At 41.2% G+C, this 22,564-nt stretch overlaps 2 protein-coding genes across 10 annotated transcripts in view; both read left to right on the top strand.

The window, feature by feature from the left end:
- Window positions 1-13,200, top strand: part of LOC129810570 (tetratricopeptide repeat protein 39A-like) — a 37,613-nt gene extending 24,413 nt beyond the window's left edge. For 5 of the 9 annotated variants that reach the window (XM_055861215.1, XM_055861216.1, XM_055861220.1 and 2 more), the window contains 17 exons: window positions 1,222-1,353; window positions 2,745-2,788; window positions 3,164-3,231; window positions 3,371-3,435; window positions 3,529-3,628; window positions 3,826-3,891; window positions 4,003-4,111; window positions 4,313-4,380; window positions 4,878-4,937; window positions 5,129-5,290; window positions 5,529-5,620; window positions 9,509-9,553; window positions 10,144-10,264; window positions 10,721-10,832; window positions 10,931-11,045; window positions 11,199-11,315; window positions 11,485-13,200. In XM_055861215.1, coding sequence (XP_055717190.1) covers window positions 1,222-1,353; window positions 2,745-2,788; window positions 3,164-3,231; window positions 3,371-3,435; window positions 3,529-3,628; window positions 3,826-3,891; window positions 4,003-4,111; window positions 4,313-4,380; window positions 4,878-4,937; window positions 5,129-5,290; window positions 5,529-5,620; window positions 9,509-9,553; window positions 10,144-10,264; window positions 10,721-10,832; window positions 10,931-11,045; window positions 11,199-11,315; window positions 11,485-11,602 — 1,594 coding nt within the window. In that variant the 3' untranslated portion in view covers window positions 11,603-13,200. Of the gene's footprint in view, window positions 1-1,221; window positions 1,354-2,744; window positions 2,789-3,163; window positions 3,232-3,370; window positions 3,436-3,528; window positions 3,629-3,825; window positions 3,892-4,002; window positions 4,112-4,312; window positions 4,381-4,877; window positions 4,938-5,128; window positions 5,291-5,528; window positions 5,621-7,529; window positions 9,077-9,508; window positions 9,554-10,143; window positions 10,265-10,720; window positions 10,833-10,930; window positions 11,046-11,198; window positions 11,316-11,484 lie in introns of those variants that run through there. The other 4 variants (XM_055861217.1, XM_055861221.1, XM_055861223.1 and 1 more) reach the window with 3 other exon arrangements.
- A 559-nt stretch (window positions 13,201-13,759) lies between these two features.
- LOC129810572 (RING finger protein 11) overlaps window positions 13,760-22,564 on the top strand; it is a 38,543-nt gene continuing 29,738 nt past the window's right edge. Inside the window, exon 1 of the mRNA XM_055861224.1 lies at window positions 13,760-14,289. Coding sequence (XP_055717199.1) covers window positions 14,167-14,289 — 123 coding nt within the window. The 5' untranslated portion in view covers window positions 13,760-14,166. The remainder of the gene's footprint in view (window positions 14,290-22,564) is intronic.

Raw genomic sequence — 22,564 nt, forward strand, 5'->3', positions numbered from 1 at the left:
ATCCGTTACACTTAGCTCTTTTCCATTTATTTTTATCCCCCAAAAAACTCCCTTGTTCTTGCATGATGCAGCCACCCCCATGCTTGAAAATATGAAGAGTGTTAGTGATGTCATGTGTTGTGTTGGATTTGCCCCAAATATAATGCTTTGTATTCAGGACATATAGTTCATTTCTTTGTCACATTTTTTTTTGTTTTACTTTTGTGCCTTACATGTTTTGGAATATTTTATTCTGTACAGGATTCCTTCTTTTCACTCTGTCAAATAGGTTAGTATTGTGGAGTAACTACAATGTTGTTGATCCATCCTTAGTTTTCTCTTATCACAGCCATTAAACTCTGTAACTGTTTCAAAGTCACCATTGGCCTCATGGTGAAATCCCTGAGCGGTTTCCTTCCTCTCCTACAACTGAGTTAGGAAGGATGCCTGTATCTTTGTAGTGACTGGGTGTATTGATACACCATCCAAAGTGTAATTAATACTTCACCATGCTCAAAGGGATATTCAATGTCTGCTTTTTTATTTTTACCCATCTACCAATAGGTGCCCTTCTTTGCGAGGTATTGGAAAACCTCCCTTGTCTTTGTGGTTGGATCTGTGTTTGAAATTCACTGCTCGACTGAGGGACCTTACAGACAATTGTATGTGTGGGGTACAGAAATGAGGTAGTCGTTCAAAAATCATGTTAAACACTATTTCACACAGAGTGAGTCAATGCAACTTTTTTCAAATCAAATCAAGCTTTATTTATATAGCACGTTTTGGACGCAATGCGCTTCATAGGAAAAAAACATTACAAAAAACAAAAACATAAAAACTAAAAAATAACAATAAAAACTGAGACTCAAAAAGGTGTAACTTGTTAAGCACATTTTTACTTCTGAACATATTTAGGCTTGTCATATCAAAGGGGTTGAATACTTTTTCAGCTTTTCATTTTTCATTAATTTGTAAAAATTTCAACAAACATAATTCTACTTTTACGATATGGGGTATTGTGTGTATGCCAGTGATAAAATCAGTCTGTAACACCAAAAAATGTGAAATAAGTCAAGAGGTGTGAATACTTTCTGAAGGCACTATACTTGTGCTCCTCCTCTTTTCAAGACGTGCAAAGGAATATTTTTTGTTGAGTCATCTGATTGCATTTTGAGAAGGCAACAATAGCTGCTAAAAATAGAGCTGAATATTTCTGTGCTGTCTTTTTCCTCCCCTTCCTAGAACCAAAGACAGCATGTACCATGCACTCACATACGCCACCATACTGGAGATGCAGGCCATGATGACCTTTGACCCGGAGAACATCCTGGCAGCTGGTAACACCATGAAGGAGGCTCAGGCAGTGTGTCAGCGGTAAGGCTCATTTGTAAAGGATCCACATTCAAAGAGCAGGAAAATGTTTCCGCACCCTTCCAGTTAGATGCACATTTAATTGTGGATGAGCTTACATCAGTCTACCTTCATCAGAGCATGTCTCCACAAACAATAGTGGGACAGATGAGGCCACACAGTGAGCCAGTGGTAATTACAGACACCTGTGGTAATCTAAAGTACCCAAAAGGGCCACTAGATGTCATAATATCAGAAATACAGTTAAAATACTATAAAATATTCTACATGTATTTCTACTAGAACAAAATCCATGTACAAATAAAACATTTGGTGTTCGTATAAGGAACCCATACTCTCAAAAAGAGAGCAATACAGCCGAAAAGAGGCATTAAAAAATGGGTCCACATAAAATATATAGATTTTCAAAGTTATTTTTATTCAATAAATTCAAAAACAAAAGTTTTGACTCGGTGGAAAGGCTCCCTCCCTTATCAGTTCTATTCAATCATGAAGAGAGGAACTACATGATCCGATCAAGTGAAACCACTTAGTGAATTGTGTAACACGTGTTTTTAACCAAGTAAGTCTCATTTAACTCTCGTATTATGAACAACAACAATATACAGAGGAAATCCATTTGGCTCTTGATAAACCTGGCCATTCCACTGGGGAGGGACTCTGGCTATTTTGGGAGATGTCCATCCTGGTCTGTGGTGGCTGGTGAGCTCCATGTTCTGCGAGATAATCACAGAGCAGATATCACCCAGGTTCTATCAGATCTTGCTGGCTGGGGGAGTTTGAGTGGCCTGTAACAGTGAGCTCTGGAGTCAGTGTGTGAAATGTCCTGTACGGACGCTTCTTTCCAAAGGCTGGAACACACACACAAACTCCCGGACTGGGCCTGCCACACCTTCTGAGACCCTGGGGGGGCAGGGGAACCCCATGACACAGCCATCTGCCTGGCTACAAGGCCCAGGACCCTGTGTTAACCTGGGAGACGCTCTACATCTTATCAATATAAGCCATGGAATGTGGCTGGGTCACACTGATTTGCATGAAATGTAGATATCTATGCAAATACAACTTTTACAGGAGCTTTAATGTTTTCCCATGTTTCACAGTAAACCACTCATTATACGTGTGTATCTCCCTTAATCCATATTATTCATCTAATTCTGAAACCTGATTTTTGTTAGAAATACTCTCTGTCAATGTCTGTCTGAATGTGGTTACTACATGTCACCGTTTTTCAGTATCCAAGCACAGGAATGTGTTTAATTCCCAGATTCTTAGCTCACACATCCACAGACTGGTGTTGAGTTGTTGTGAACAAACACTGCTATATCTGTCTCATCAAACACTGTAATGTGGCATGTTGGATTTGGAGTGTAATGAAGTGTATTCTCTCCCAGGTTCCGCAAGAAGTCAACCTTTAGCAACAGAAACTCCACAGAAGGTTAGTATAGTTAAAAGATACTTACTTCAGTACATTCCACTTAGACATAGACATATTATTTTATCACAGGCCTCTTATCTTATCACTCATTTCGCTAGTGTAAATTGAACAATGTTTTTTTATAGCTGTGTATTCCTAAGTAAATAAAACACAGCTGCTGTGATACTGGAGAATATACTCTGTTTTTGAGTGATTTTAATGTATTACTCCATTACTTCAAGCCATGATGGTTGTTCACTAGTTGTTCAGTAGTTGAGAATACAGTTTAAAATGTGTTTCTTGTCTGTGGGTTTATTGTGCAGCCTCCTGCTGATGGTGGTTTCAGTAGTGCTTTCAGTATGTCAGAAGATAATTGTGCTGTCATTTTCACCTCAGAGGAACTCCATGCTGAAGTCTGCTATGCAGAATGTCTCCTGCAGAGGGCAGCACTCACCTTCCTTCAGGTAACCCACTGCTACCACAACATCAGCAACCCACACTCTTTATCTCGCTGAAGCACTGATACAGATTTAAAAGTTGATTGTGCATTTATGATATTGTTCTTTGTACCCTTAAACGTTTTCTTTCCCCCTGTTTTTGTAGGATGAAAACATGGTCAGTTTCATCAAGGGAGGAATTAAAGTGAGGAATAGCTACCAGACATATAAGTAAGTACTCTTGATGTAGTGCATGGCCCTTATAGTGTATTCCCCTTATGTCTCAACTCATACTATAGTAAAGAATGTATATCTGTATTTCAGAGAGCTTCATACGGTTCTCCAGTCTTCAAGCTACGTCCATGGTGACAATCATGGGCATTTTGAAGGCGGGGTCAAGCTTGGAGTGGGAGCCTTCAACCTGGTGAAGGAAATGCTTCATGTCAACAATGTTTGTGGTCCAGTTTGCTGGGCTGGTAGACTGTATAGAAGGACCGTTTAGGGTGTTATGGCTATAGCTACTCTGTGTAACTCAAAGCATGGTCCTGATTGGTACAATATGTAATTGTGTCTGGCTCATCTTCTCACTCTTCCACTCCTGTGTTCTTGGGTTGTGTACAGATGATCTCCATGCTGCCCACTCGGACCCTCAGGTTGCTGGAGTTTGTGGGTTTCTCTGGAAATAAGGTAGATCTCCTACTGTTAAACAGGTATCCCTGAGATGACGTGTGAGATGCTGGACTAGACTGGGCTGAGCTAAGCTAAGCCCCCTGTGTCATGTGTTGTGTGTGTCTGCAGGAGTTTGGCTTGCAGCAGCTGACGGAAGGCGCAGCAGGGCAGACGTTCAGGTCTTTCCTGTGTAATATGCTGCTGCTCTGCTACCACACCTTCATGAGCTTCATCCTGGGTGAGAGAAAGACTGATGTTGCCACACATCAAATGTTACCACACTGACCTTTTCAACTGCCAAAACAAGCTCTATACTGTAGCCTAGCCACATTCTGGTTGGTGGTCACCTCTACAGGAAAGGAAAACCCTGGTCATATCTTGCACAAATGTCTTAAACTAACATGAAATAACATTGTATTTTTCTCCTCGTGGCTTGCAGGCACTGGGGAAGCGGATGTGGAGGATGCAGAGAAACTCCTTCAGCCATATCTCAAACGGTATCCTAAGGTCAGTGAGAACATTGTAGCATGTACACTGAGTATACAAAACATTAAGAACACCTGCTCTTTCCATGATATAGACTGACCAGGTGAATCCAGGCAAAAGCTATGATCCCTTATGGATGTCACTTGTTAAATCCACTTCAATTAGTGTAGGTGAAGGGGAGGAGGCAGGTTAAAGAAGGATTTTTAAGCCTTGAGACATGGATTGTGCCATTCAGAGGGTAATTGGGCAAGACAAAATATGTAAGTCCCTTTGAATGGGGTATGGTGGTATGTGCCAGGTACACTGGTTTGTGTCAGGAACTGCAACACTGCTCGGTTTTTCACGCTCAACAGTTTCCTGTGTGTATCAACAATGTTCCTAATGTTTGGTATACTCAGTGTACAGTTAAATCATATTCAAGTTGTATTGATTTTGTGAAACTACTCTGAATTATTTAGTGCATAGGCCTGTACACACACTCTGTCGCATCAAAACAGTTCATAGTGTGTTGTTTTTAGGGATCCATCTTCTTGTTCTTCGCTGGTCGAATTGAGGTTATCAAAGGAAACCTGGACGCTGTGAGTGTGGATCAATAATTCTGACTACTACCAAAATTAGTTTTGTATTTAGACTCCAAATCTGACCTGCTGTCACGTGTGTGTGTGTGTGTGTGTGTGTGTGTGTGTGTGTGTGTGTGTGTGTGTGTGTGTGTGTGTGTGTGTGTGTGTGTGTGTGTGTGTGTGTGTGTGTGTGTGTGTGTGTGTAACAGGCTATAGTGCGCTTTGAGGAGTGCTGTGAAGCTCAGCAGCAGTGGAATCAGTTCCATCACATGTGCTACTGGGAACTGATGTGGTGTTTCACATACAAGAGACATTGGAAGATGGCCTACTTCTACGCTGATCTGCTCAGCAAAGAGAATGCATGGTCCAAGGTGGGACATTCTGGAGTAATCGTATTTGTGCATATCATTTCAATATAGTGCAGTATGAAGGACATCTGTTTCAGTACAGTAATGGTTGCATTATTTCACTGGTAAATGCGACAGTCTTAACAGAATATAGATTTGTTTGTTTAACAGCTTTTAATGTATTCCGCTTAGCCTTTAGAGGGACAAATCTATGTTGATGCTTACAGAGTTACAGTAGTAAAACATGCACATTTCCCTCCAGGCAACATATGCGTATATGAAAGGTGCCTACCTCAGCATGCTGACCAGGGAGGAATGCCAACCATTCAGGGAGAGCGAGGTAGCGCTATTCAGGTAGGTCACTGCAACAAACAAACCCCTGTGTCACCAAACTGTTGGAAAGAATTGTGTTTGACCAAAGACAATGCTATTTCTCTGTAAACAAATGAACAACAGACTTTCAGCATGCTTATAGAGAAGGGCGCTCAACATGTACTGCACTGACACAAATGACTGATGATTGGTTGAAAGAAATTGATAATAAGAAGATTGTGGGAGCTGTACTGTTAGATTTCAGTGCAGTCTGATATTATTGACCATAACCTTTTGTTGAAAATAACGTATGTGTTATGGCTTTTCAATCTCTGCCAAATCGTAGATTCAGAGCTATCTAATATAACTCAAAGGGTTTTCTTTAATGGGAGCTTCTCTAATGTCAAATATGTAAAGTGCGGTGTGCTGCAGGGCAGCTTTCTAGGCCCTCTACTCTTTTCTATTTTTACCAATGACCTGCCACTGGCATTAAACAAAGAATATTTGTGCATGTACAAGGCATTCGGAAAGTATTCAGATCCCTTGACTTTTTCCACATTTTGTTACGTTACAGCCTTATTCTACAATTGATACCCCATGATAACAAAGCAAAAACAGGTTTTAATAAATGTTCGCAAAAAAAACAGATACCTTATTTACATAAGTATTCAGACCCTATGCTATGACACTCAAAATTGACCTCAGGTAAATCCTGTTTCCATTGATCATCCTTGAGATGTTTCTACAACTTCATTGGAGTCCACCTGTGGTAAATTCAATTGATTGGACATGATTTGGAAAGGCACATACCTGTGTATATAAGGTCCCACAGTTGACAGTGCATGTCAGAGCAAAAACCAAGCCTTTGGGTTCAAAGGAATTGTGCGCTGAGCTCCGAGACAGGATTGTTTCGAGGCAAAGAATCAATCAATCAAATGTATTTATAAAGCCCTTCTTACATCAGCTGATGTCGCAAAGTGCTATACAGAAACCCAGCCTAAAACCCCAAACAAGCAATGCAGGTGTAGAAGCACGGTGGCAAGGAAAAACTCCATAGAAAGACCAGAACCTAGGAAGAAACCTAGAGAGGAACCAGGCTATGAGGGATGGCCAGTCCTCTTCTGGCTGTGCCAGGTGGAGATTATAACAGAACATGGCCAGGATGTTCAAATGTTCATAGATGACCAGCAGGGTCAAATAATAATAATCACAGTGGTTATCGAGGGTGCAACAGGTCAGCACCTCAGGAGTAAATGTCAGTTGGCTTTTCATAGCCGATCATTCAGAGTATCTCTACCGCTCCTGCTGTCTCTAGAGAGTTGAAAACAGCAGGTCTGGGACAGGTAGCACGTCCGGTGAACAGGTCAGGGTTCCATAGCCGCAGGCAGAACAGTTGAAACTGGAGCAGCAGCATGGCCAGGTGGACTGGGGACAGCAAGGAGTCATCAGGCCAGGTAGTCCTGAGGCATGGTCCTAGGCCTAAAGTCCTCAGAGAGAAAAAGAGAGAGAGAGTGAGAATTAGAGAGAGCATACTTAAATTCACACAGGACACCGGATAAGACAGGAGAAATACTCCAGATATAACAGACTGACCCTAGCCCCCCGACACATAAACTACTGCAGCAGAATTAATTAATTAATTTTATTTCACGTTTATTTAACCAGGTAGGCTAGTTGAGAACAAGTTCTCATTTGCAACTGCGATCTGGCCAAGATAAAGCATAGCAATTCGACATATACAACAACACAGAGTTACACATGGAATAAACAAAACATACAGTCAATAATACAGTAGAACAAAAGAAAACAAAAAGTCTATATACAGTGAGTGCAAATGAGGTAAGATAAGGGAGTTAAGGCAATAAATAGGCCATGGTGGCGAAGTAATTACAATATACCAATTAAACACTGGAGTGATAGATGAATAAGGCTGTAACGTAACAAAATGTGGGAAAAGTCAAGGGGTCTGAATACTTTCCGAATGCCCTGTATGCTGTATACTATATGCTGTATGGTGATGATTCAACCATATCCGCACCAAAAGCCACAGCTAATGAAGTCACTGAAAACCTTAACAAAGAGTTGCAGTCCATTTTGGAATGGGTGGCCAGTAATAAACTGGTCCTGAACATTTGTAAAAGTAATAGCATTGTGTTTGGTACAAATCATTCCCTAAGTTCTAGACCACAGCAGAGTCTGGTAATGAATGGTGTTGCTGTTAAACAAGTTGAGGAGACTAAATTACTTGGTGTTACCTTACTGTAAACTGTCATGGTCAAAACAAACATTTAAAGATGCGGAGAAGTCTGTCCGTAATAAAGAGATGCTCTGCTTTTTTGACTCCACAAAGCAAGTACTGCATGCTCTAGTTTTATCTTATCTTGATTATTGTCCAGTCATCTGGTCCAGTGCTGCAAAAAAAGACCTAGTTAAGCTGCAGCTGGCCCAGAACAGAGCGGCACATTTTGCTCTTCATTGTAGTCAGAGGGCTAATGTAAATACAATGCATGCCAGTCTCTCTTGACTAAGAGTTGAGGAAAGACTGCGCCACTTCTTGTTTTTATAATAAACAATGTGTTGGAAATTCCAAATTGTTTTCATAGACAACTTACACACAGACACAGCACTGACACACACACTTACTGCACCAGACATGCCACCAGAGGTCTTTTCACAGTCCCCAGGTCCAGAGCAAATTCAAGGAAACGTACAATGTTATACAGAGCCATGAGTGCATGGAACTCCCTTCCATCTTATATAGCGTAAGTGAACAGCAAACCAACCTCTTGGAAATAGGGGGCGCTGTTTTTACTTTGGGGAAAAATTGCGCCCAAATTAAACAGCCTCTCTACTCTGTTCTAGATCATACAATATGCATATTATAATTACTATTGGATAGAAAACACTCTGAAGTTTCTAAAACTGTTTGAATTATATCTGAGTAAAACAGAACTCATTTGGCAGCAAACTTCCAAACAGGAAGTGAAAATTCTGAAAATGGGGCTTTGTGTCAGGGCTTGCCTATTCAATTGCCTTATATTTATGGATCTGTATGCACTTCATACGCCTTCCACTAAATGTGAACAGGCAGTAGAATGTTGAATGGGGTGTCTAGCTTGATGTGAGACCGAATGAGAGCTTTTGGAGTGACAGGTCCGCCCTATTGGCAGTATTCAACTGCGCACCGGGGAACCCCACATTGTCTTCTGAAATGCTTTAGGTATACACGTAAAATGCTCCGTCTCTGACTTTATTGGATACATATGAGAAAAACATCATAAAGATGGATTTTCAACCGAGGTTGACCAGTTTATTCAACGTTTATTGTGACTTTTGGAATTTTTCGTTCCATGCGCCAAGAGATGATGGACACTTTTGCGCCACAATGCTAGCCAAAGTTGCTAATTCGACAGAAAAAATGGACATTCTAAAACAAAACAACGATTTATTGTGGAACTAGGACTCCTTGCACTACATTCTGATGGAAGATCATTAAAGGTAAGAGAATATTTATGATGTTATTTCGTATTTTTGTGGTATATGTTGGCTCCAACAAGGCGGAGAATTGCTGGGCGCTGTCTCACAATATTGCATGCTGTACTTTGTACTAAAGTTATTTTTTTAAATCTAACACAGCGGTTACATTAAGAACCAGTGTATCTTTCATTTGCTGTACAACATGTATTTTTTAGTAAAGTTTATGATGAGTTTTTTGGTTAGATTACGTGACTGTCCAAAATTTCTCCGGACAATTTGGTGCATTATGGTGACGTATTCACAATGTAAAACCACAATTTGTAGCAATAAATATGCACATTTTCGAACAAAACATAAATGTATTGTATAACATGATGTTATAAGACTGTCATCTGATGAAGTTGTTCAAAGGTTAGTGATTAATTTTATCTCTATTTGTGTGTTTTGTGAAAGCTATCTTTGCGGTGGAAACATGGCGTTGTGTGTTTGGCTATTGTGGTGAGCTAACATAAATATATATTGTGTTTTCGCTGTAAAACATTTTAAAAATCGTAAATGTTGGCTGGATTCACAAGATGTTTATCTTTCATTTGCTGTATTGGACTTGTGATTTCATGAAATTATATTATATGATATCCCTTTGGCGCTAGGCTAGGCTATGCTAGTCAGCTTTTTTGATGAGGATGATCCCGGATCCGTGATGGGTTAAAAAATAAATAAAGCAACACCTCATGGCACAACGCCTCTCCCCCATGTGACCTACTTGTTGTGTGTATGTACTGACATGTATGTGTAACTGATAGATGCACACACACACACACACACACACACACTACATGTTTATGTTTTTAAATGTATGTGAATTGTAAAAAAAAATGTGTCTGTAATGTCTTCTTCGTTATGTGTCGAACCCCAGTAAGACTAGCTGTCGCCACTGGCGTCGGTTAATGGGGATCCAAATAAATAAAAACAAAAACATATTGCTTTGTACTCTATTCATGTATTTTTACCCAGACATCTGAGATAATCAAGTCATTCTATCCATATGAATCTATATCTTATATTTATCTATTGTCTATCCATTCCAGGCAGGTACATGGGCTTAAGCAGAAAATTGCTGGAAAGTCTTTGCCAACTGAGAAGTTTGCCATCCGAAAAGCCCGTCGCTACCTGACTGAGAACCCAGTTACACTACCTGCACCTCCTCTGGTCAGTACAAGTCTCCGAAACCCGACCCTAGATGACTCTTTTGGCATAGAAGAACTGGGTCACTGCCTACGTCACTACCTTATTCGCTTAAATAAAATCGAAAATGTAGCTAGCAAGGTTATTTTTAATGAGTGCATTTCGCAAGTGGGAAGTGCATCGACTACCTTCACTAAAACCACTGGAACGGTTTTGCCTGCAAACTTTGGTTTAAAATCGCAATGTTCTGGCATGTCTGCCTTGTGATTTGTTGGAAGAGTTGTCTGTCTGAGGACACACCACAGAACAAATTTATTTCCATTATCGAAGTTGCCAAAAGAGTCCGTCATTGAAACTAGACCCTAGTCACTGTTGGCTAGGGTCTGGTTTTCAAGAGTAGGTCAGTACTGCGTGGTCTGAACGCATGTTCACTATTACAGTGTAACTGTGACACCCTTTGGCCTTGTCTGTCCTCTGCAGGAAATGATGTATATCTGGAACGGCTACACAATCATCGGGAAACACAAAGACCTGACAGAGGGCATGCTGAAAACACTGGACGAGGCACAGGCGAAACTCGAAAGTAGCCCAAGTAAGGAACACAAACTCATGTCCCTCTTAGAGAGTTGATATTGCCTCTACACAGTCTAGTGTGTGAAGGGCCTGAGTATCGTATGTTGTGTTCCTCAGGGACCGAGTTCTCCATAGACGACCAGTGTCTGCTGAGCCTGCTTAGAGGTCTCTGTCTGAAGCACCTGGGACACCAGGAGGAGGCTGAGCACTACTTCACCCTTGTCCTCTGCAAGTGAGCTCAACACACACCAATATTCAGCACACACTCAAATTTTCACAACATGACAGTAGAAGAGACCTACTCGATTACTATTCCTTACAAGTTAAGCAAATACTTCCTTTCTTGTTTAAATCCTGATCTCTGCTGTATTTTTACTCTTGTCAGTGAAACACAGATCAAGTTTGATCACTACTTGGTTCCCAATGCACTGCTGGAGCATGGGCTGCTATGTCTGGAACAAGGGAGGAAGGAGGAGGGAATCAAACTACTGGAGACGGCCAAGTGAGTGTCTTGGTTCTTACACAACATTATTATCTCTACCCATTCCATTACAGTTACATTACAATTGGAATTCTTAACATGACTTGTTTACAATAATTATATTAGAACAGATAGTTAAATCATCTGGTCAAGCTGTTTCAGTGATCTGCTCTTTCCCCAATATTTACAGGCAAAGTTACAAAAACTACTCCATGGAATCGCGGACACATTTCAGAATCCAGGCTGCTTTGCACAAGGCCAAGGCCACAGGCGAGAATGGAATTCACACCATGCCCTCCAGCCCGTAGCTGGTGTGGGCAAAACAGGCCCAAAGTCCAGCCATCCCAAAGTGCACAGCCCAATGCAGTAGGGATGAGGCATAGTACCAAATCACCCACTACCAGCAACAAGTGCTTGACTTGCCAGCCATCAAGCTTTCAAAAGACACACAACACTACACTAGTACACTAAACAGTCAGAAGCATACAGACACTAGCATTTACTCAGACAAAGGAAATCTACGCAATATATAGAAAATACCTCACTAATAGATGGAAATGTACAGGGTCTCATCTGTCTATTGCAAAAACCTATTCGTTACCAATGCCTGAATATTCTCCCTCTAGTATAAATACATAAATTCACTGACAAACATGTATTTTCACACCTGTCACAAGGGTTTCTGCAATATACAGTATTTGAGTGCTTAACGGTATTCTCCTTCCTGGGTTTTGCCCTCTGCTCAGAGCTAATGACTAAAATCACTGTGTCCAATCTTGGACAAGGTCTGTCTTGGGTTGACAATGTTCTATGGCAGATAACCTCCTTCCCTAATGCTTTTATCTCTATGATTATTCTACTGGATTTATTCTTAGTTCTTCATTTTCACCCTCCTTTCCCCACTCTGAACAGCTCAATGGAAGTTTTGGCACATTGAATCAACTGAAACACTTTCTGTGATGGAATGCATGACCAGTCCAACTGAATTTTTGTGAAAATAGTGCCCACTGATTGCACAAAGTTAAGTCATCCAACCGTGCAAACTCACATTGCAGGAATACACGTGTGATGGTAAGGGGTTATTTTGTCTGTATTTATTTATTAACTGTAACGACGCCTTTGACTAAATTGTCCCGTTTTAAGTGGACAGATGAATGTGTCTTTTAGAAAGGCAGACTCCTTCCTTGTTATCTTAATGTGGACACAATCCAACAGTACTTGAGCTCAAACAAACAAGTCTTTCAGATTGACACAGAAAAACCAGGCTGCCAGATCCATCTGTAGTAAGTGAAGCGTTGACAACCACTAGAGCCTTCCATATATATAAATATACACCTCCAACATCAACCTATAGAAGAATGTCTTATAGGAAACTATTATATATTAAATAGTTCCTTTCCTGTGTAATAAATGAGCTAATAGACTGTGTATCACCAATGTTATTTGTAATTTGAATTTTCTTTCCTTTTTTCATGTTCTATGATTATTGAAACTTTATGTACAACAGGATGAGTATCCAACCCCAAGCACTAGAATGGTGTCTCAAGTTTAAATGTAATCAGAACTGATTTATTCATACTTAGAATATGGTTTTGGGTGAAAGCAATTGACCAGGCGTTCATTTAGACTTTTCTAACGCGTGGAGGAAATGTAGACATTGATTTATTTAAAATATTGAGATTATTGTAGTTTGGGATGTTCAAATTATTATGTTAGACATTACTTGTTTTGTTCCATGGTTTTCTTTGAATTAACTGATATTAGTACAAACAATCTTATTAGCACTGTGATGTTGAGGTCAGCATATTATATGGGAACTGGCTACTAAACAGATTGACATTCCTGGGCCTGTACATAAGTGAATGTTTGTTTTTTAATTTAAGATTAAATAAGTAACTGAAATTGAGTCTGTTTATCAAGTTTTTTTTTACTCTTGTATGACCCCTTTGCTTTTGGATGAACTGCACTCTGAACACCAAGCTGCTGTCTGGTTTTCAAATTGGTATTGTTTGTGTACTTATTTCATATAACAGTATAAAGTGACTAGGAACAGTCAAAACTGCTATATTAGGCAGCCAGGAACCAACTACGACGTGCTGTAAGGCACATTCAACTAAACTGTATCCCCTCCTTCAATAAAACACAGAAATTACAAATATATTGCACATTTAACATAGTAGGTATAGGCATTTTATACCACAGTAACTGCTACTGGAATAACGTGTCCTTGTGACTACGCACTACTACTAGTGTACATGCAGACGCAGTTATGTAGAAAACTGCCAACATACAACTATCTGTACTTAGCTACACATACTTGCTTGTTACATTGTAATTCATGTTAAATGTTACCAAATATATTTTTTTATCATGTTTTTAACAAAGGTCTGATTGGTGAGATGGTGGAAAGCTTCCTTAATACAGATCGCTGTTGATTGGTCCGTGCATTGAGGGGCGGTGTTTCATGTTGCTACGTTCGTTACCTTCCCAGCGTTTGACGGGGCTGGAAAGTCCCTTTCAAATGGTCTTCAGTCTGAAAATGAGAATACGTTTTTAGAGCATTAATAACTATTATGTGTTTAGCATTATTACGTTCAACCTATACATAGGCGTTGTGAGAGTTCTAGCTAGCAAACAACCGCTATATCACTTCAGTTTGAGGGTGTACATTGGCTAGGTGGCCAGCCAGGCTCTTTGTGTGGGGATGTTTTGTTTTTGTTGAGCATCACAGCTCTCGTGGCTTGTTAGATAATTTGCAATGTGTTGAAGGCCATAAGATTGATAGCATACGGTGCGAATTTTGACTGAAAGGTTAGAGAAAGTGGCCTGTGGACGTTGCAAAGCAAGATATAAGGAGTTTGACGTCGAGGAGATGGGGAATTGTCTAAAATCTCCAACCTCGGATGATATTTCCTTGCTTCATGAATCACAATCGGATAGAGCTAGTTATGGTGATGGGGCAGATCCAGATCAGGAACCACCGCCACCATACCAGGTAGGTCATTAGCTAATAGCTATACAGTATTTAAATAAATTCAGGTGTTTTTCAAGGTTTGACATTCGAAGGAACTTCACAATTTGGTGCTGCCTTGATGTGGCGATGGCAGTTGGCTAACCGAAGTAAAAACAAACTGCACTCAAGCTTGCCAGCCAGTTATGATTTTCAGATGTTCATGTAAACAGTAATAACCAGCTGACTCTGGGAGATATGGCAGGTATACACACACATCCTTACATTGTTTATCAATGCTGCACACAACCATCAACTAGCTGTCCTTTTACATTATCATCTTGTTCTATTTCTACAAGGATTTAGGGTGTAATGACACGTTTACTATTGCTGCAGTCTTTAGTTTTATCAGACCATCATGTCTTCCTTCATTACATATCATCATCACAGAACACTGACCCAAGCGACTCATGAGATGTAAATTATCTAGCAATGCATTTTATGAGAACAGCCTAGTAGTCACACACTACAGCAAAAAGAGCCTGGAGATGCTATTCATACTCCTCGAATGAAGTGTATGGCCTGAAGTGTTGAGGGAGAGATGAGGCAAAAGCTGTCTGTTTTTTTAAGCTCAAGCGAGAATCCAAAAATATACTTGATATAGGCCTAGACCAAAGACTACAGAAGTGCCCAGCTTTGCTTTTAGCTCAACAAAGAAAGATAACTTCAAAAGTAGAATGATCTTCAGAACCTGTAAGCTCCCTGATACAGGCAATGTCAAAAGCCTAAATTGGAGAACACAGATTGAACTCTTATGCTGATGAGAAAACAGCAGTCTTTGTGCTCCCTAATTTTTTTATGACCAGGTTGTTGCAGGTCATTGTCATTATAATAATCCAAATATGGATTCCTTTTCTGGAAATCGGTCATGTTACGTAAGACTTTTTAGCTAGGAAGGAAAGAGTGTCACCAGGTTAATTCCCTATCTCAAATGTGAAGATAAGCATGTTATACACAGATCTTGATAACTGGAGTCCCCCTGCCTGAACCCTTCCAGTAAAGGTCTCCAATGGCCATGGCTGACACGGGTGTCAGCTTCCACAACTCCCAGAGCTTTGGCCACCTACTCTACTCTTTCACCATAGTCTCTGGGTCTCATGTGACACCAGAATTATCCATTAATTAGTTTGAGCCTACTTACCAAAGTAGTACAATACTGTAAGACGCGTTCAAGAGAACATGAAGTCTGATCATACACATAGCTTGCATGATGACGCATACCTAACTCATTTCGAAAAGTAATTTTCCTTATAACATATTTTCTACTAATCTACATTTAGAATATGTCTTTGTTCTTAAAAAATTGACATTATAAACAATTTACCAACCGGTAGAACTAAAGTTGACTGCATATGTCAACATTATAAGGGAGTACAGAACAGAATAAGTCATTTTTATTTCACCAAAATGCAAAGACCTATAATACCCACGAGGCCATTTAAAAGGCAAGGGAAAAGAGCTTCTCTTAAGTGGCTTCTGTCCAGATTATACCCCATAATACAAAAGAAAACAAACAAAAACATTTTACTCTCATTTGCACAGAAATGCAGATTCACACACCCCGGATACTGTGTTTTTCTGCTGAAAACCACTAGTCTCTCATTTTCTCAGAATTTCAGTGTTTACTTGAGTCCCTTGGGTCCAGGATCAGGAATTAATAAGAAGGGCTGGAATTCAACAGTCTGGAGCTGATTTTCTAGTAACAGACTGGATGGCAGGACGTGTTGTGCAATATCCTGGTTAAACAGCTGAGGCGCTTGTTGGATTTTTCAACACTAACTGTCTTGTTTGAACCATAGCTTGAACAAAGGAAGGCCAGATATCTACTTTAGGACCCACATCATTTCCAATTTAGACGCTTGCCTTGGGCACTCGCCAAGCATTTTTGATTGCGCTTTCTTCTTTTAAACAGAGACCTGCCAATGCTTGGTATGTTTGGAGAGCCTTGGAGCTGCACGACTCTTGCTCATTTTCATGTCTATTATCATCAAACCTTCAGAGTAGAAAACTGGTAACATTCACAAATTATCCTAGGCTATGGTTAGACAAAAATGTAGATGTAAATGTAAGAAATCACTTGATATTAGACTAGGATCTTTGTTGTTGTTGTTGTTGTGGGAATAAATACCATTTGATTCCTTTACAGTTCTCAGCCCAGCGGTGAGGCTGTAAACACCAATAATGTTGATTTTCTTTTGTTTTTTTCCCTTTCTGGTAAATTATTTCTTAATAAACAAGACTGACACATCCTCCTTGATTACCAGCTCAAAAGAGATGTTTATTGGGGGATTGTGTTACTGTCATCACCCTCCACTGCGTGGTGATCTGAGGAAGAAGGCTCCCCTATTATTTGCAGTGCTACTCTGCAGTCTGTTGTGAGAGGAAGGGGTGTGTACAGAGCTAGTGGTAATTTGGATAGCAGCTGGCGAGAGTGCTAACTGACTGGGCCAGAGGAGATAACTGCCCGTCTGTGTGAGTGAAGGGGGGCACGGTGTGTAATATATATTTATTTTTTATTTGACCTTTATTTAACTAGGCAAGCAAGTTAAATTAAGAACAAATTCTTATTTACAATGACGGTCAACCAAAAGGCAAAAGGCCTTATGCGGGGACGGGGGCCTGGGATTTATTTGTATTTTTTTCATAATAAATACAATATAAATATAGGACAAAACACACATCACAACAAGAGACACAACACTACAGAAAGAGAGACCTAAGACAACAACATAACAGCAAAACGTGACAACACAGCATGGTAGCAACACAACATGACAACAACATGGTAGCAACACAACATGGTAGCAGCACATAAACATGGTACAAACATTATTGGACAAAGTCAACAGCACAAAGGTCAAGAAGGTAAAGACAACAATACATCATACAAAGCAGCCACAACTGTCAGTAAGAGTGTCCATGATTGAGTCTTTGAATGAAGAGATTGAGATAAAACTGTCCAGTTTGAGTGTTTGTTGCAGCTCGTTCCAGTCACTAGCTGCGGCGAACTGAAAAGAGGAGCCACCCAGGGATGTGTGTGCTTTGGAGACCTTTAACAGAATGTGACTGGCAGAACGGGTGTTGTATGTGGAGATTGAGGGCTGCAGTAGATATCTCAGATAGAGGGGAGTGAGGCCTAAGAGGATTTTATAAATAAGCATCAACCAGTGAGTCTTGCGGGTATACAGTCTTGCGGGTATTGACGGGTATACAGAGATGAACAGTTTACAGAAGAGTATAGAGTGCAGTGATGTGTCCTATAAGGAGCATTGGTGGCAAATCTGATGGCCGAGTGGTAAAGAATATCTTGGTCCCATCACTGTAGCTACTGTCATCAAGTTTCCTGACATGACTAATCCGAGGGTCTATTTACCTCCTCACCCAATGACATAGCTGAGGCCCTCTTTTATTGATCATATTCAGTCCAGCACAAAGGCCATTATCCTGTTTTATTGATCATATTCAGTCCAGCACAATGGCCATTATCCTGTTTTATTGATCATATTCAGTCCAGCACAAAGGCCATTATCCTGTTTTATTGATCATATTCAGTCCAGCACAATGGCCATTATCCTGTTTTATTGATCATATTCAGTCCAGCACAAAGGCCATTATCCTGTTTTATTGATCATATTCAGTCCAGCACAAAGGGCATTATCCTGTTTTATTGATCATATTCAGTCCAGCACAAAGGCCATTATCCTGTTTTATTGATCATATTCAGTCCAGCACAAAGGCCATTATCCTGTTTTATTGATCATATTCAGTCCAGCACAAAGGGCATTATCCTGTTTTATTGATCATTTTCAGTCCAGCACAAAGGCCATTATCCTGTTTTATTGATCATATTCAGTCCAGCACAAAGGCCATTATCCTGTTTTATTGATCATATTCAGTCCAGCACAAAGGGCATTATCCTGTTTTATTTAATATTTTCAGTCCAGCACAAAGGCCATTATCCTGTTTTATTGATCATATTCAGTCCAGCACGAAGGCAATTATCCTGTTGTCAGTGTGTTTTATGGTTTGACCTCATTGGATTGAAAACCTTGCAGACATTGAAAAAGCTGCCTGCCTGTCACAGCCAGGGCTGGAGGGGAGAGCATGATCTAAGACTTACCAGCAGCGTGTGCTGCCCTGGACTGAGAACTAACACTAAATCTCCCCTCAGAGGTGTCATGAGGCCTGGAGGAAAGAATTGGAGGCAAAAGGAGGAGAGAACCTGTATCACAGTCACTGCTCTGGTGAATGGAAGTCTGGTCAACGTTTTGCTTTGAGCCAGCAAGCTCAAGTTCGGGCTGTGAAGAGGGAAAGTTTTTACTTTGGAGGGGTGGTCTAATGAGCTGTGAGACCTACTGCTGGCGGGAGAGAAAGGTGAGCGAGTGAAAGCAGAGGGAAAAGAAAGCAATGAAAACAAAGCTTCGATTGGAATAGATGCTGACTTTAATGTTTAAGACACTCGTCTTCACACTGCTGTACCAATAGTGAAAGGAAAATATGGGGATAATTTAAAATAATAATTCCTCACCAGTGAATTCCTCAGATGTGACCGACCTTTTTTGTGTGGAGCTGCTCTGGTACCTGTTTCACCTGCACATCCTTGGTCTCCCACTCCCACAATGACCCAGATGTCTAGCCTCATTGGCCTGGCTGTGCTTCCATAGAAATGCTTGAGGATAGGAGATGCAAAAAGAGATCAGTATTACTGTATTCTTGTTTCCCTGTTGTACTGCGCTGTCTTGCACAGTGTGTCCTGTCTAACATTGTTGATTTGCAATAAAGTATCTTATTGTGTATAATGATACATGTTTATTACATTTTTACATTTTAGTCATTTAGCAGACGCTCTTATCCAGAGCGACTTACAGTAGAGTGCATACATTTTATTACATTTTTACATACTGAGACAAGGATATCCCTACCGGCCAAACCCTCCCTACCCCGGACGACACTATGCCAATTGTGCGTCGCCCCACGGACCTCCCGGGTTGCGGCCGGCTGCGACAGAGCCTGGGCGCGAACCCAGAGACTCTGGTGGCGCAGCTAGCACTGCGATGCAGTGCCCTAGACCACTGCACCACCCGGGAGGCCAGGTTTATCCCAGGCTCTGGCAACTGGGACTAGTTTTCTTCTATTGTAAATCACATTTTATGGTATGCTTCAAGAGAAACAACCCTCCTCAAATGATCCAGTACAAAGACAAAATATACACTGCTCAAAAAAATAAAGGGAACACTTAAACAACACAATGTAACTCCAAGTCAATCACACTTCTGTGAAATCAAACTGTCCACTTAGGAAGCAACACTGATTGACAATACATTTCACATGCTGTTGTGCAAATGGAATAGACAAAAGGTGGAAATTATAGGCAATTAGCAAGACATCCCCAAAAAAGGAGTGATTCTGCAGGTGGTGACCACAGACCACTTCTCAGTTCCTATGCTTCCTGGCTGATGTTTTGGTCACTTTTGAATGCTGGCGGTGCTCTCACTCTAGTGGTAGCATGAGACGGAGTCTACAACCCACACAAGTGGCTCAGGTAGTGCAGTTCATCCAGGATGGCACATCAATGCGAGCTGTGGCAAAAAGGTTTGCTGTGTCTGTCAGCGTAGTGTCCAGAGCATGGAGGCACCAGGAGACAGGCCAGTACATCAGGCGACGTGGAGGAGGCCGTAGGAGGGCAACAACCCAGCAGCAGGACCGCTACCTCCGCCTTTGTGCAAGGAGGTGCACTGCCAGCGCCCTGCAAAATGACCTCCAGCAGGCCACAAATGTGCATGTGTCTGCTCAAACGGTCAGAAACAGACTCCATGAGGGTGGTATGAGGGCCCGACGTCCACAGGTGGGGGTTGTGCTTACAGCCAAACACCGTGCAGGACGTTTGGTATTTGCCAGAGAACACCAAGATTGGCAAATTCGCCACTAGCGCCCCGTGCTCTTCACAGATGAAAGCAGGTTCACACTGAGCACATGAGCACATGTGACAGACGTGACAGAGTCTGGAGACGCCGTGGAGAACGTTCTGCTCCCTGCAACATCCTCCAGCATGACCGGTTTGGCGATGGGTCAGACATGGTGTGGGGTGGCATTTCTTTGTGGGGCCGCACAGCCCTCCATGTGCTCGCCAGAGGTAGCCTGACTGCCATTAGGTACCGAGATGAGATCCTCAGACCCCTTGTAAGACCATATGCTGACACATGCACATTTGTGGCCTGCTGGAGGTCATTTTGCAGGGCTCTGGCAGTGCACCTCCTTGCACAAAGGCGGAGGTAGCGGTCCTGCTGCTGGGTTGTTGCCCCCCTACGGCCTCCTCCATGTCTCCTGATGTACTGGCCTGTCTCCTGGTAGCGTCTCCATGCTCTGGACACTACGCTGACAGACACAGCATACCTTTTTGCCACAGCTCGCATTGATGTGCCATCCTGGATGAACTGCACTACCTGAGCCACTTGTGTGGGTTGTAGACTCCGTCTCATGCTACCACTAGAGTGAGAGCACCGCCAGCATTCAAAAGTGACCAAAGCATCAGCCAGGAAGCATTGGAACTGAGAAATGGTCTGTGGTCACCACCTGCAGAATCACTCCTTTTTTGGGGGTGTCTTGCTAATTGCCTATAATTTCCACCTTTTGTCTATTCCATTTGCACAACAGCATGTGAAATGTATTGTCAATCAGTGTTGCTTCCTAAGTGGACAGTTTGATTTCACAGAAGTGTGATTGACTTGGAGTTACATTGTGTTGTTTAAGTGTTCCCTTTATTTTTTTGAGTAGTGTACTTATCATGCCTGTATTGTACATTATTCAAGTATGAACACAATGACGGACATGTTCCTTCGAAAAGACTTGAGTCAGACTGACTGTAATCTGAAGGCATTACAACATTGTGGCGTTCCCAAATTATATATTTAATTGTTAAGTCAGAACTAACTGACAAAGGACAAACAAACAGGCCTTTGTCAGCCAGGCCAGCCTTGACCAACCAGTCGGCCAGCCAGTAGAGTGTGTTTACTGTTCCTGTTTGAGAGATCCCCAGGTCTCCTTACTGTACTACTGTATGTAGAACAACTCTGCACTGGTTCAGCCTGTTACTACTCTGACTGTCTCAGGCTCTGATTGGCTGTTAGATATACACTTGTTTGTTTAACCTTCCCCATTGAGATTACCAACTGTTTCCGCCTTCATACCCCCAGCTCCCATAAGTGCTAGTGACTGAGGAGACATGTTGGGGGGCTTGAGTGAGGGTAACTTGGGAGGGGGGCCTATGTAAACAAATGTTTCAGTGGCAACATTTGTTCATATTTGGTTTATGATGTGGCGTTTAGCTGTACTGATAGAATAATGGGTCATTTCTACCTTAAAAAGCACAAGAAAGAGGACCCACCATCTCAGATTGTTCTGAAATTGTTAATGTAGTTAGAAACGGGTTAGATTAGCATTCCTGCAACATTATTTTGTTGAAATATCATTTGAACTCTGAGAAATTAAGCTAATTGATTGCAAATTGGGTATTTTAAAATGATAGGATTCATATAATATTCAATAAATATAGTACATGTCATCCAATTTGGACCCAGAACAATTTGAACATTGACAAAGATGCCAATCCCAAATCGACAACGATTGTACAGTTTCAGTTCACTATGTATGACAAGTAGTATGGAGCTGCGGCTCAGAGTATTATTTCTTCATCCTATGTAACGTATTCTCAGTGAATTTGGTGATTGTATTTTTTTCCCCTGTTCAGAGAAATTAGTTGTTGAAGGTTTATGTCCCATCCTACTTCCTGATATTACCAGGTTCTGACCACTAGATGCTGTTTCTGCTATTAGATTATTTTATTTTAAGTCTCTCCCCCACCCAATGTTAAAGTGATATTTTTCATCAAAATTTTCAAAATGACATTGGTTTCCTTAACCTGTAAGCAATCTATGGACAAAAAAAAATCATGACAGCTGTGATGGAACAGGGAGTTTCGGAACAATTTTTATAATGCTGACAGATAATTTGTTCGTTCGACATGGTGGGATCTTTTTGTGGCGGTAAAATTAATTATGCGAGAAATAGCGGTGGAAAAGCCTTTATGCGCATCCATCATGTAACGGCTTTCCTCCTCCTCCTCTCTTCATCCGAAGAGGAGGAGCAGGGATTGAACCAAAATGCAGCGTTGTAGTTCGACATATTATTTATTAAACATAACAGAAAACACGACGAACACTTGAATAAACTACAAAACAATAAACGACGTAGACAGACCTGG

Source organism: Salvelinus fontinalis, chromosome 14 (genome assembly GCF_029448725.1).
Source record: "Salvelinus fontinalis isolate EN_2023a chromosome 14, ASM2944872v1, whole genome shotgun sequence".
NCBI lineage: Eukaryota > Metazoa > Chordata > Actinopteri > Salmoniformes > Salmonidae > Salvelinus > Salvelinus fontinalis.